The sequence below is a fragment of the Anser cygnoides genome, chromosome 1 (assembly GCF_040182565.1).
Source record: "Anser cygnoides isolate HZ-2024a breed goose chromosome 1, Taihu_goose_T2T_genome, whole genome shotgun sequence".
NCBI classification, from domain to species: domain Eukaryota; kingdom Metazoa; phylum Chordata; class Aves; order Anseriformes; family Anatidae; genus Anser; species Anser cygnoides.
The window spans coordinates 129196554-129211093 of NC_089873.1; the positions used below are offsets into that span (position 1 = coordinate 129196554).

Here is a 14540-nt window from a genome sequence, read left to right on the forward strand (position 1 = left end):
TCGGTTATTTTAACCTTATGTCCTATGAAAACAGAGGCACAGACAATTGCACTAGCTCTCCATCTGTCAGTACTCCTGCTATTAACTTTAGAACCTCAGCCACATTTCATGAGGCGCAGATATCAGAAACATGAAGTACCTAAATATTTGCTGAATGTCAACTGGGGGTTAGAGAGAACCTTGAGTAACTATCTGCACTGAAATAAAGGCTGGCAGAGCTCAGCAGTTTGGTATTTTGTTTGCCTGCAGCAGGGTGGTAAGCAGCTCTTGTCCCTCACAGCTTCTTTAGCTGGTAAAGCAGGCCAAAGGAGAAGAGACACAAGGGGTTACTGAAATGAGTAGCAAGAGCTGGGGTAAGCCTGAGTAAACAAATTTGTAGGATAACAGCTCCATTAAATTCCACAGCTCACAGAAGAACTCGCTTCCTCAAACACAGCAGCTGCAACAAACCCTCCTCTTCAGTTTTCAATGTTGTAATGGCAAGAGCATGGCCCAGAAGCTGTCTCCCAATCCCTGTCCCCCAGGCTGGTTTTAGAACTGGAGAACATAAAGCTGCATTCACGCAGCGCGATGCTGCAACGAGCCAGCCTGCACAACCAGCAGCCTGTGCCAGCCGAGGCACAGCCACACAGCAGCAGGCCCTCACTGGAGGGCACTGCCACAGCGCTGCAGTGCCTACTGCGGCTGTGCACTGAAAAGTTGTTTGTCTCCAAAACAAACACATAACCACCATTTCTAAAGGCTCAGCGACTGACACAAGGACATACAGTCTCACCTCCTTTCCCTGTCATTCGTGTCTAGATTTTCAAAGAATTATGCAGTAATGCAGGTACATGATTTTTTACATTCAGTGAGGAGGGACTGGGGAGGATGGGAAATAACGTCAAATGCAATTTTTCTATTTACCAGAGAAAAACCTGTCAAGACACCTTCGTGATGTTAAAATACAGGGAACTGATAAAGCTACTTACATGAGGCTGGATTTCTGTCATCTTCTCAGGATGCCAATCCTTCTGCCTGCTGCTCTGGTGATTAGTAGAATGAATGGCTTTCTGTAATGCCAAGAGATCCTGACCATCAGTGCTAGGCATCTGCAACAAAACATTAAATACTGGGCTATTAATACATTTCTTAAGAATAGCTGTAAATCATTTTCCCAAGTTAATTACACAACGCAAGTGAAGCCCAATACTGCAGCAGAATTGCAATGTCCTTTCATTATTTTTCCCCATAGTAAGTGGCTGCGGAGGTCATGCAGAGTTGCTACACCCTTAGCCCTTGAAGCATTCACATGCTGTTAGTGTTATTTGCTGTAAGAGAGAGCAATTAAACAAGGCTTCCAAGAAAAAAAAAAAGAAAAAAAACACAACAAAAAAATTGTTGAGTGTCATCTTCATTTAAAAAGCATTCCATACTGCAGTTAAGACCAAGGATCAGTTCTATAAATTTGTTCCTAATTGAAGCAGATCGAAATCATCTCTAAACTGACATCTGACCGATTTTGCCATCACAAAGGAAGAGATTTTCTTTTCCTCATCTTCCTGCTCCTCCACAAATAACCCAAACCAAATTAAAAAATAAAAAAATTCAACACCACTAAAAAACAAGATGTAAATTCATAAAATTTTATGGCAGAAAGACAATGTAAAGCTTATAGAGACTTTTATTTCAGGAATTTTAAGCAAAAAAGAACAATTAAATTTAACCTATTTTTAATGCAAGCTGCCTTTTATCATGAACAATCAGCACAAACAAAAATATATTAGAAACATGAGTTAAGTTTATTTTTCAGAGAATCCGTCATTAATATCTAATTAATTTTATATATAAAGGAGCAGTTAGCACACAGAATGTATCTCCAATATAGCTATAAAACAAACCAGGTTATTTTTTTTTTCCTGATTGAAACAGAATGAGAAAATTTAAACATCGGCAATTTCACAACTATTTTCCTCCTTTAGTCCTAGTCCCAGGGCTCCTTCTCTCTGGAGCTGTGTATATTACATTTTCAGTATAACAAATGGTCAAAAAACTTTTTTTTTTTTTTTTAAGACATAATCTACTTCAACGGAACCACCAACTTTACTTGAATTTATTGAACTGGCCCAAGATACTTAACTGGCATGAAGAGAAAGTGATCCCATGAAAATAAAACACATGCTGCTGTAGTCAGTAAAATAAGTTTACTGGAGCGTTTTACAGAGCTACTGTACTTAAAAATTAATACCATGGGTAGAGTGACTACAGGAAGCTTTTTCAAAGAAGAACTATGCTTTATATTATTCTTTGAATTAAAAAGAGGGAAGAGGGATTTCTTGATGCTTGGATTCTCCCCGTTGGTTGAGTTTGTCTGTAATATAAGATACAAAATCTAAATGCATAGTATATCAATTCAGGAGATCTGTCCTTACTATATTAACTCATAATTATATTTTTGTAGTTCCAACAGTACATGGTATCAATCCTATAATCTGCTTCAGGAAAATATAATAGTGATTGAATGAAGAAAGTGTATGGAACAAATTCAAGGAACTCAATGCATATACAGCATGGAAAAAGAGATCATTATTCTTACAGAAAAAGAGATCACCTATTCTTATCTCCCATTAGGAATGTACAGTACAAAGTCTTTTCAAAACTGCAGGTAGGTCTTGTTGACTTTACTGAGCTTTGGATCAAATCTTGTAATTTTGGCAAGTGTTTGTTACTTACGATAATGATCTAAAATGTTATGGCATTTTTTATTTTTATATAAATAAAATATCAAAGATACACTAGTAATAGCAGCAAGCGGTTTTAGAATGAGCAGTTGATAGTTACCTCTGGAAGAAAGAAAAGTATTTTATTTTTAGCTTTTAAAAAGAGCTAGGGCTCCAAGATGAATGATTTCAGTTCTGACAAAAATATGCCTTTAACAACTTCACGTACAACTGCAAGGGCACTGGCTGTTATATTTTTATTTCCGTAAGACAATCAAAGAGCATACCAATGGATGCACAAACAACAAACAGAACTGTTAAGTATTAAAATTATGAACAAGATGATTTCTCCTCCTCTCAGGTGCAAACAAGCCCAAGACACTTGCTGTGCCATTTGCCTACCAAAAGAAAACTTTATACTATAAAGGTTGTATGACTAAATATAACAATAGGCACACCACCAGAAGAGATGGTTTTCAACCAACTTTCCCAGCTTCTAGATTCCATCCAAGCTACAAAAGACAAAGTCATTAATTAGCACAGCCTGCTTAGAACCTCTATGGTCAGAAGAATTTCCTGTTTGAAGTTCAGTAAACTAAAAAGGAATCAAAGCATCAGTAGGAGAAAGGGTCACTTGCAACTGTTTTTTCCAAAGTACATAATCTCTTCAGATCCATAGCTTGCAATATGTGCCACAATCTGCAAAACTCAGGCTCCTCTGAAGATAGTGCACATTGACACTGTACAAAGCCCTCATGGATACCAAAACGCTTAGTGACAGATTGCAGAAAAAAATGTGATTCTAGCAATCCTCAAAACCTGTTGCTGCATTACTAAAAGATTCCAAAACAAGATAAAAAGGAGAATGGATAAAAACAGCTCTTCAAAAACAATATTGCAAAGAATTCCCATAGCAGACAGCAGTGATTGTTAATCCATAAAGAACTACACCTGGAGAACTCTAGAGAGAATAATCCTCTGCACGAGGAAGTATCAGAAACTGGTATCAGTTCTGCGCTACTGGAGATTTTGAGAATGACATTATTAAGAAGATATCTTTAGTCCAATTTAAGTCATCTTTTATGACTCTTACGATGATCACCAGCAACACGAAACTTGCCAAATAACAGTGGATGTAAGTAGTAAGGAATGGATGTGATATTATTACCCTCTTAACAATGTGTACTATTGTGTACTATTACATGCTTCTCAAGATGACTGTTCTCTGGGTCTAGTTTGTTATTTGCTGCAGAAAGCTTGTATCAGAGTACATAGCTAGAATTACACACATCTAGGACTCTAAGAATTTTAAGCCTCAGAAAAAAATTTGGATAGTCACAAGGTATATGTTAAGATTTTTAATATGAGTCCATTATTGCTGTAGTTGAAGAGCTATTACTACAGTGCTGTTAAAAGCTTTTACTACTGAAATCAAACTTGGAGCTAAATAATTTTCAGGTAATAATTTACATTCGTGGAGGAAGATCCTAATGAACATTCCAATGTTTGTTAGGTAGACTTCTTCAACTAACAGGCAAAGAAGAACAAAGAACAGTGTTTGAAGCAAACATTTGCACACACATTGGTGTGCAGTCTGTCCTTAGATACTGTCCTGTCAAACAACTACAAGTAGAAATGAAAGGAGGTTTTTCAGTCTCTGGTTGAATGAAGTTGATGTCAGCAAGCTTGTAGATGAGGATGCAAGAGTTTCATCACTATCACATTTCAGGAATTTTATGCATCTTCCTGTGAAATACTAGGTGTAACTAGCCAATGCATTTTTCGTTATGCAAACACTCTCTCCCTCTCCTTAAGTATGAAAAGGAGTAAGGAGCACGTGTAAATCTGTCCTGGCTTGTAATCAGCGATGTCTTCAGTATCTACAGAGCAAGGTGCTTGTCAGCTGATGTTTGGGAAAGTGCTGGATTTTGCATTGCAACACAACTCAACTCAGTCTCTAATTCCTTCACGTAGTTTAATCTGGAAGTAGTTGATACCTCATCTATCAGCTGGACTTTTAATATGTTCCCTGCCACCATGTCCGTATGGCTGAAATCTGAAACAGTGCAAATATCTTTTTTTGGAAAATGCATCACCAAAACCAATGGCTCCAGCGTGCTACCTAAACCAATTAGGCGTGCTTATCCTTTCATGGACATTTTGATATCAAAAAATCCCAGAGTTTTAATCTAGATATTTAGTTCGGAACAGGTATCGAGGTGAACAAGTTCAGAAGGAGAGAGGTAGGAGCCACTGCCCTAAAACCTAGCTAGCAAGAAGACATGGTGCATTTTTGTGTGCTAGTTAACACACGCATGCATGTTCCATGCAGTTCAAAGAAAATTAAACAAACAACAACAAAAAAGCAGACAAACACTCCTCTCCCCCAATTTTCAACAGATCAGCCCTCCAACAACACCCAGTCATGCCACCTCACTCTATGACAGAAGATATTTTGATTTAGTTACTCCCCTTTGCCCTGCAGTACTGTTAACTTCTTCTGAAGCCTATTTAGCTATGATGAGTGAGCACAATTTACTCCATTTCAAGAACCTTCAAAACCATAACTGCAATTTCACTTACAGAAATATTACAACCTAATTTTTCAATGGCACTGAGTTCTTAAACAAAACCAAACCTGAAATGTGGGGAATTCAAGCAAGCTACTCTGAAAAGGGCAGCATACACTACTGTTGGAGATGATGATACCACTACTAGATAAAACAGTTTGATTTTCAAATTCCAAGTCAAGTCTGAAATTTATCTTTTTTTTTGTACACTGAGAAATCTGACATGACACCAAAAGCAAAAAAGGAACTATTGTTATTAACAAATTAATAAAGTTACATTTTAGTGAAAAAGATATAATAAAAAAAAAAAAAAAAAGTTGGGTAGAATTCTTCATTTTACTACCCAGACCGTGTTATACAGAAAAGTGAAATGTAAGAATGAAGCACACTGGAAAGAACCAGTAACATAAAGAGACAAAGGTTTACTTTTGACACTATTTTGCACATGAATTTTAGTAACATACTGCTATACTAATAAAAAGCCCGTCTTCTGGTGGCCTGGATGAGAATTACAAGAGCACATTTTTACTAGCCATAATTTTAGATAAAGTACCTGCAGTTTTAAAATTTTGTAAAACAGATATGCAAATGTAATTTTAAGTATTTTACTGTTTCCAGAACTGTTATCCAATGTTTAGGTTTTCCCAGTTTTTACAGGGACTTTCATTGTAAAACTTTGTGAAATGCTAATATGCCACTGCCCTCTGATAAAATAAAGTTATTTTTCTCTCCCAAAACCTAGATGTAAATGCAGAAATACAGAAAAGATAGCAAGGGCATACACAATACAATAACAGACGCAACCTCTTCCCCCAACAAAAAATAAAACATTGAGAATGGCTAAGGCACATCATCTTTATTCCAGTCTCAGGGTACGGCAAGAAGTTCTTAAAGAATTCTCCTTTATAGCAGTTTGATCTCCTCCTAATGGGTATCTAAAATTATTCAAGCTCTAAGGACACACAATAATGCATTTGCTACTTTTTGAACGGTATCAACATATACTGCAAAAGGATTTGCCACAACATCTGCTTAAAACTTGCATTTAAACTGGATGTTGAAATATCTTAATGAAAACAAAGTCACAGAAAGTGTATCTGACTGTCATATAGTGAAATCAGAAAAAGAACAAATAGATACATGCAGGTATGATCACAAATAATATAAATATACTGTACTAGTCTAGCATTTTAAAATAGTACCATTCAAAACTGATAAACGTATTTTCTTTTAGAAATAACTGCATACTTACAGTTTGAGATTTCTTCTTTTTCTTTTTTATTGCCCTGAAAAACCCTTGTTTTTCTTTCTCCTTGAGCTGTTCAGAGTGACTGTTAAGATTTTCAGGACTTTTCCTAAACATGAGATAAGGTATTGTAAGATAGATTTTATTTTGATATGATGCAAATTCTGTGAAATAATGAGACCTTATGCCAAAGAATGAAAATTATTGATTGAAGCAAAAAGATTCTTAATGTTTAAACATTCATTGGTTCAATGGTTACTATACAAATAACAGATAGTCTTATTAAATGGGATAGGAGGAACAAAGTGTTAGGGTAAAATGATTAGTCAAACCAGTGAGTAGTTACTTAGGGAAAAGGTAAGCATGCATGTTTTTTTTAAGCCAGAATTTAATACTCAAACCAAAATATTCACACACAAGTTTTTTTTTAGAAAAATGAAAATTGTATCTGAGAGAACATACAACTGGTGAGGAGGTACAAAAGCACTGGTCCAGTTTATCCATTGCTTGCCGGAGAGCCGGGAGTTGCAAAGTTCGCCAGACAGAACCAATTTCAATTGACACTCCTGACCTTTGCTGACATGGTTCCAAATTTATCATCAGGGAGGCTGGGGATCCATTTCAACTTAAAAACTTCAGTTAGTTTGTTATGCATGCGCGAGACAGTGCTGGCAAAAGAAGATGACCCGAAAGTGGAACAGTTGACTTCCCTGAAGATTGAATTTTATTTATTTCCCCCTCATATCTTGTTTACAGCAGAATTAACTACAGCTGATAACCAACACGTTACTTTAAGTGTACACAGTAAACTAAGGATGTAAAGTACTGATAAAGAGCAAAAAGATGGCTTATGTAGGACATCGGTGAGACATAGATGTATGCAGCTCTAGTGCCCTTTAAGCTATTTTGAAAATTGGAAATGCTGAAGGGAAGTTTCACGGAGATAAAAAGAATGGTCTACACTAAAAGAGTCAGAGATTTCAACCTCTCTACAATGTTAAAAATACAGCCAAGCCAACCCCAACATTTAGAGTTTCCTTGATTGTGGCACACAGGTACTTATCCAGGAAGAAATTACAGACCTTTAAAGCAGAGGGCAAAGTCATAACAAGAACAAGTAGGTAGATGATTAGGCCAGAGAAGTCTTATTAGAAATAGGGCACTGATTTTAACAATGAGAATCATTAACCACCAGAAGAAACTCCTTAGTGAAGGAGTGGATTTGCCATCTTTGACATTTCAAATCAGGACTGCATACGCTTCTGCCAGATACACTGCTGGGCTTCAACCCCAGAGAACGGATGACAATTACTGGCAACTAACATCTGTGAAGTCATACTGGATCATCTAATTGCCCTTTTTTTAGCCTTAATTTGTATGAAAATAAAAATGAAATTATTCTATTGTCTTGCTGGAAAACCTGAGGGACAGCCACAGTTCCAAGGGCTCTGGATGTCAAAGAGAAGCTGTTTTTCTTGGAGCAACTGTAATGTAGCAACACTTTGCTGCCTGCTATAGTTATCTTTGGGTTCTAAATCTGGCTTAAAATGCTATGCTGTAAACTGGTGATTCAGCTGCTACTACATGCCAAGCTGACGTTTTTTTCCAAGCAAATGTGAAACACATTATTGAGGTGGGAATGACGACAGTTGTCCCCCTTATTAATGAGTATCTTCACTCTGAAATGGGGTTTGGTCAGTTCCTCCATTTCTGCCCAAAACCATCTCAAACTCTGAATGCTACCTGGTTCTAACTAAATGCATGTAGTATTTAAACACTGTAACAAGGTATAATAATTGAGTAAGAGAAATGTGCTTAGAGGAAAGATTTATAGGCAGAGGAGATGGTGGGAATTTTCCTAAGTTAGATTTTTTCAACTTAAACCTAGATCCAGAAAACACATTCAGATGTTCAATGATATAGACAATGTGAAAATTTGAAATCTGAAAGTAGATATAGGAAAAATCTCTGGTTTAGTATAAATATTAGATTCCTACCACATATTTTAAACATACGGGACTGCTAAAGATTCCTGCTTATGTCATGTCCTTGGATTTAGTACCATTGCATAACAGCAGTAAGTCTTGTATTATTCACTTAAAGCATCACAGCAGAGCCCAAAAGTAAACATTACTGACAGCTTTACATATTCTGTCAACTCACAAGAGCGACTTCACACAGACAAAACAACTCCTGAATTATTTACTGAATTATTTTTAGGAGTTTCATCTTCCATAATTTGTTAGAAAGCTCGGAAAAAAGCATGCACAACAAGTATCCTGCTTGCACTCTCAAAGTCATGTGAAAGGCGCTGAGAATCTCCCAAACCTTTCCCCAGAGGAGCTACTGCACATCCTCATCTGCAAACATACCCACAAAACACGGCCTCAGTGTGAATTACCAACCCAGACACTATGCTGCCCACTGAAGAACTAGACTCAGATCATAAAGTGCCAGCGTGGTTTGTCTGCACCGTCCTTTAAAATTTGTCAACGTCTTGCTCTGGCTTTTCTGCTCCAACACCGATTCCTCAATGGAGATGCTGTATTTTTAAAACGCGAACTTACTTTTTAGAATAAAACTTGGGACAATTTTTGCACACTTTTAGACAGATTCACTCAAGCGTAATTCTTTTCTTCAGCCCAGTGAACCGGGACAAGAAAACTGCTCCCCAGAGCAGGTGAGTGGACAGGCCAGAAGTGAAATTCTGTTCTGTATTTTCCTCTTTATAGCTCTAATGACCAGAAGAAAAAAAAAGTAAGGGGCTGAGTACTCTGCTCATTTCCAATTGCTGCCTACCCAAAAGCCAGTGGTTTTACATGGACGGGTTTATGTCATTAACTCCTATGACTCACATTGCAGTACAGTTGTCTGAAAAAGCACTGACCTTGAAAAGCAACTGCTTCAAAACACATGCTCATTATGTGAAGAGAGTGAACATATATAGCATTATAGCAGGAAGTTTCAACACCAGGATTTTGTGCTGAGTAAAAATAGAGCAGAACATTTTGATCGCCGAGATGAAACACCGGGATATTTTAGGCATCCTGAAAGATGGTTTTCAGACAATGGACAGTACAGGAATAAATGAGGATTATCAGAAAAAATCTGTATGGTATAATCACACGGCAATTCTTACAATGTATCGGCCAAGTCCTGGTATTTTGCATAAAGCCTCAGCTTTTGAAAGCAAGCAGTTACACCAGAGCCTGTGTGTCTTTCACTAGGAAGTAAGACTAGCCCTAGAGAAGAGCCCCCACTGACAGAACTCACCATCAATCAGAAACTACAGGCAGAATTTCCTCTTCTCCGTTACTTTTATCCTTTTTTGTGCCTTTTGCATGCTTAGGACACATAATATAGATCATATTGGTTATTCTGGTCAGAGACATTTGGAAAAAGACACAGAAAGTAGAGAAATGCTTTGACTATCACTAGCATTTATTGCCCCCTGGTAGGAAAGGTATCCAACCACATGCAGATACATCAATGTGTAGCTGCACGTATGTATGGAGGCAAGCAAACTGCTGTGCTTCAGCATTTACTTTAAAAAAAAAGGTAGTAGGAAGTATGCTGCATTCATGCTGCCACAGATGCATTCATACTGCACATGGCTCCTTTTTTGGAAATTTCTTGTAGTCTTCAGTTACTCTTCAGTACCCCTAATTTCAGCAGATAGCCTAGTTAGAAATCCTCTTTAGCTGCCACCATACTACTTACTCCCTTTACAGCACAGCTCACAATTACGTAAGTAAGATTTTGGCCTAAAGGAGAAGTTACTGAAATATCTGAAGTTTTCTTCAAAATATTAATGAACATTAAAAAAATCCAACCACCTTGGCAGTTATACAGTTACCATAAACAATGGCAAGAAAATGTCTGAAACCAGTGAAGCACCTCAAATACATGGTTTACCTAAGATAAAAATATCAATCCTCCAAGTTGAAGCCCTTAGTAAAAACTTCTTGGTGTAATAGCCTGGCACTGAAAGCCGAAAAATCAAGAGATCAAATCAGATCATTGCTAAGAGCTGAAAACCTTTTTTCACGTGATAAAGTAGGATTTATTAACTGGAACGAAACCCACATCTACCATCTTATATACAGAATACCACACAGAAGCCTCTATAACCACTAGATCACTTAAGGCTACAGCTTTACTAAAAAAAAAGTATACATACTTGTATGTGTGTGTACATATATACGTATATATACACACAAGCATTTTACACCTCCTCTCCCCAGTATAATTCAACATTAGTAAACAACAAATATTTGGAACTAGTTGGCTTCATGAACTTGTACCTTCCTAGGCTTATTTCTTGGACCGAATATTGATGACTATGAATTTTGTAAGGATTCCTTGCAAATAACATTATATCTCACTACCAAATTTTAGTACAAAAAAACCCACTGATGACTGGAGAAGGGCCTGGGAAGAGGCACTCGCTGTTTACTAGAAGAGAGCCTACATGCATTGGCAGGGAGGCTCAGATGCAGCCATACAGATGAAAAAAGCAAACGTAGGAGATGATAATGCATATGCAAGAGTCTTGGCTAGGAAACGTCAGAGGGAGAGCAATACCATTAGGAAGGTGAACATCTTCAGGCTATGCCAAGCAGATTCCTAAAGCCTCAACCAGTGCAACACACAGCTGATTTTTTAAGCTTGCAAACTACAAATTTGGACTATTGGTATTTTTAGAAAAAATCTAAAAATCTGTAAATGAACTGGAGCGTATTTGCAGTGCAGGAATAGTTGGGCTGCAGACAACTGAACAAGCTTTCAACTACCTTGTTCAGGTATTGGCAACCTTCTTGTTCCATGGACTACAGTGTGACTGCATTGTCACACTGACATTGAAACAGCAAAATTAAAGCCAGTCGGGTCACGTTCATAGCATACTGTATCGTTTTACAGTCCTAAAAACTAACAGCAGATAGATAAAACAGTAAGCCTCTGACACTCCTAAGAGTACGGTGGTTTGTGTTGTGTGGTTTTTTTTTTGTTCTCGAGTCACAGTGTGTGTGTGTGTGTTTATATATTTATATATAAAATAATATTGTATGTATTTCCCCTTATTTTTTTCAGGAAAGTATAACATATGGTAGCTGTCATAGAATGAATACATTTTAATGGACTTAAAGGGTCCAAGCTTTCCAAAATTCCCCACATATCTTGTAAGCAACCAACACAAGAAGCACTTCCAATGTGATGGAAGATGAAGTTCTGCATGTTGGAGTTTATTCCAAGGAGATACTTAGAACTGTAATAATGCAATCCTAAGGGTAACTCGGGTCAGCATTTTGGTACGTTGGCAGAACAAGGTTTAGGTATCTTGCATATTACCTACTAATTTTGCCCAGGTTTAGACAAAAGTTGAGAGAGAATAAAATTCTTGTATCTAAAGATGGAAATTTGAGCAAGTTCAAGATCACTCGCAGGAAATTAAATTCAAAGATTTTCTAGAAGGATGAAAATTTGCCTTTTTCAAATCAAGTCATCTGAAGTTCGGAAATGATCTAGTAATTTAATAGTAAAACCTGATAACAAAAGTCGAGTTTATAACATCTTTATTTTAAAGAGGCAGGACAGTGAGGACAGAGTGAAGAAATGCACACAAAGACAAGGGAACATTTGTGACAATTCAGTCTAGCAAACATTCACAGAATCTTTGACAGAAGAAAGGCAACACAGAGCAATAGTATGAGAGGAGCCATATTTTACAGTAGTGGCAAGTCCAGGTGGAATACATGTCACTCATAATTTGAGATGAATTGTCATGTACCAGTTATGTATGTCCATCAGACATCAAATATTTATTTCATCATAAAATTGATGATGTAAGCAGAATCACATTCCATTAGAGCTTTCAACATTTTCATAAGCATTTACACAACTTCTATACAGAAAAATAAGTAGAGGAACAGACTCTGCATCACTCAGGAATCTGCATTTATGGCACAGAACAATTTTGCAACAACATTAGACCATTGCCAGGACAACTTGCACAGAGTAACATGTAGAGCTGGGCAGGAAACATTTCAGGAAAATAGGGACTTGGAAAAGCAAAGAGAAAGAGGAATGCATGCCAAAATAGCAGGTAATTTGATGTGGAGGGCACTGCCATTCTTTCAATTTTACAAGACAAAATGCTTATTCTTCTGTGGGTTTTTCTCTCAAAGGAGCTGCTCCACTTTATGGAAATATTTGAGTATAGTAAGTGGAGCAAAGACTTAAATCTAACTGTCTCAAAGTTAATCTAGAGCCTTATTCAGTAGGCTGTACTCAGCATCTCTTGTGGTCCTTTCATTATTTCAACAAGATGAAACAGCTTCGAGAGAATATATTGAGGGTAAAAACAGAGAATGTGCTCCAAAATAACCTCTAACCTCTGGTTCAAGTCTTTCACTTATTAGATCTAAGATCTCTGTTCAAGTCTCTGGTTTAAATAACGAAGAACAAAGGCTGTGCACTTGAGTTCCTTGTATGAAAAAATATAATGCTGACCCCCAAATATTTGTTATTTTGAGTATCTCTCTGGTTTTGACTGTGAATTCTACCCTGGAGCTGAAGAATCTTTCCAATAAAAGGTGAGTAGATATTAGTCTGTCCCTTTGAAAAGTTTTGGTTTTAGTAATTTAGCATTGTAAGGAAAAAAAATAATTTGCCAAAAAATTCCCAACCAGCTCTAACAACATATACTATCATTTCAGTTCAGAGTTAAAATAACATTACATATTCCTTTGTATTAACCACATTATAAAAGGTAATATATTGCCAAAAGATATATAAAGCAAAACAAGATTCCAGTTAGCTTACGTTATATGCCAGATAAAAAGATTCAGATATGAAGGACAACAAAAGATGTAAGAAGGTTCAACAGTGGAAACAAAGACCTTCTTTAGCCACAAATTACAACATAAGTACCACCTTTTTACATAAGTGACGAGATTCCCAAAACTAGCATCCACTAAACTGATGTAGGCGGAGCTACTGAAGGACAGGAAGCAGACTCTAGTGTATCAGAGCAGGAGACAAGTGTTCTGGAGTAAACATCTTCTGTTGCTGACTTGGGTTTATAACCTGAACAAAAGCTGAAATAACCAGTTGTTTGTGTCCCTCCCCCTTTCCATTTCTTTTTTAAGCAGATAATTCATAGGTTGTTCATACGAAATTACATTATGTCAACAAACCACTGAAGTAGTTCTTTAAATAGCATAGTTTTATCACTTTCAAAGAGCAGTGTTTCAGATAGTGGTACGAAGTACAGCTGAATCATGAGAATGCATACAAGTCCATTCCTCCCAACAATCCTTGAAACTCCATTTGCTTATTTTTATTCACTGTGCTTTATTGTGATCAAAGTAGAACATTAAGAGTATTTTAGAACTGTACAGCTCTCATAGCAACAAAATTAAGATACTTCCCCTTTAAGTCCTGCAAAGCTACACATATGTTGTCATTCTACTAGCATAATTATAGTTAATTATTCTATGTTCTATATGGAGTCATGCAATGTTTTTTAAAACCCTTTAAAATCGATATACACCACTAAGATGTTGCTTCGTCCGTTTTCCCATAGAATATACTCAATTCCTTCTGTGGTGCGTAAGCAAACAGAGCAGCAGTCCCCATTGTAGGGTGAATATTATATTCTTCATTAATACAGTCATATTTTATATATGGAAACATGCATTTTGATAACTTTTTACATTTTTCTGACAATTCATGCTTCTGGAATCCACAAATGGAGCTATGGGCTTGCTATATGCACACAAGCACTTTCTGTCATCTTTAACCAAAGACTGATAGTAGAAAAAAGAACCAGGGAAGACCGGACAAAAGTGTACAGTTTTTAATGCAATCAATGTGATGGTGTGATGAAGTACTTCTTGTTGCTCAAAAGCGGACTGCAAACATGCAATGCTATGTCAATATAGTCAGAGGAAGCAATTAAGCATGTACAGATAATCGCAAATTTTGCAAAAATTTTTTTTCTTCTTCTCTTAAATCCCCCCCCTT

General features: G+C 36.9%; 1 protein-coding gene across 14 annotated transcripts in view; it reads right to left on the reverse strand.

The window, feature by feature from the left end:
* The window catches only part of CDKL5 (cyclin dependent kinase like 5), a 135784-nt gene that overhangs the window by 7516 nt on the left and 113728 nt on the right, over positions 1-14540 (reverse strand). For 11 of the 14 annotated variants that reach the window (XM_048066825.2, XM_048066824.2, XM_048066818.2 and 8 more), the window contains 3 exons: positions 6522-6624; positions 2228-2350; positions 972-1091 (listed from right to left, as the gene is read on the reverse strand). In XM_048066825.2, coding sequence (XP_047922782.2) covers positions 972-1091; positions 2228-2350; positions 6522-6624 — 346 coding nt within the window. Of the gene's footprint in view, positions 1-971; positions 1092-2227; positions 2351-6521; positions 6625-12071; positions 13613-14540 lie in introns of those variants that run through there. The other 3 variants (XM_066981255.1, XM_048066827.2, XM_066981265.1) reach the window with 2 other exon arrangements.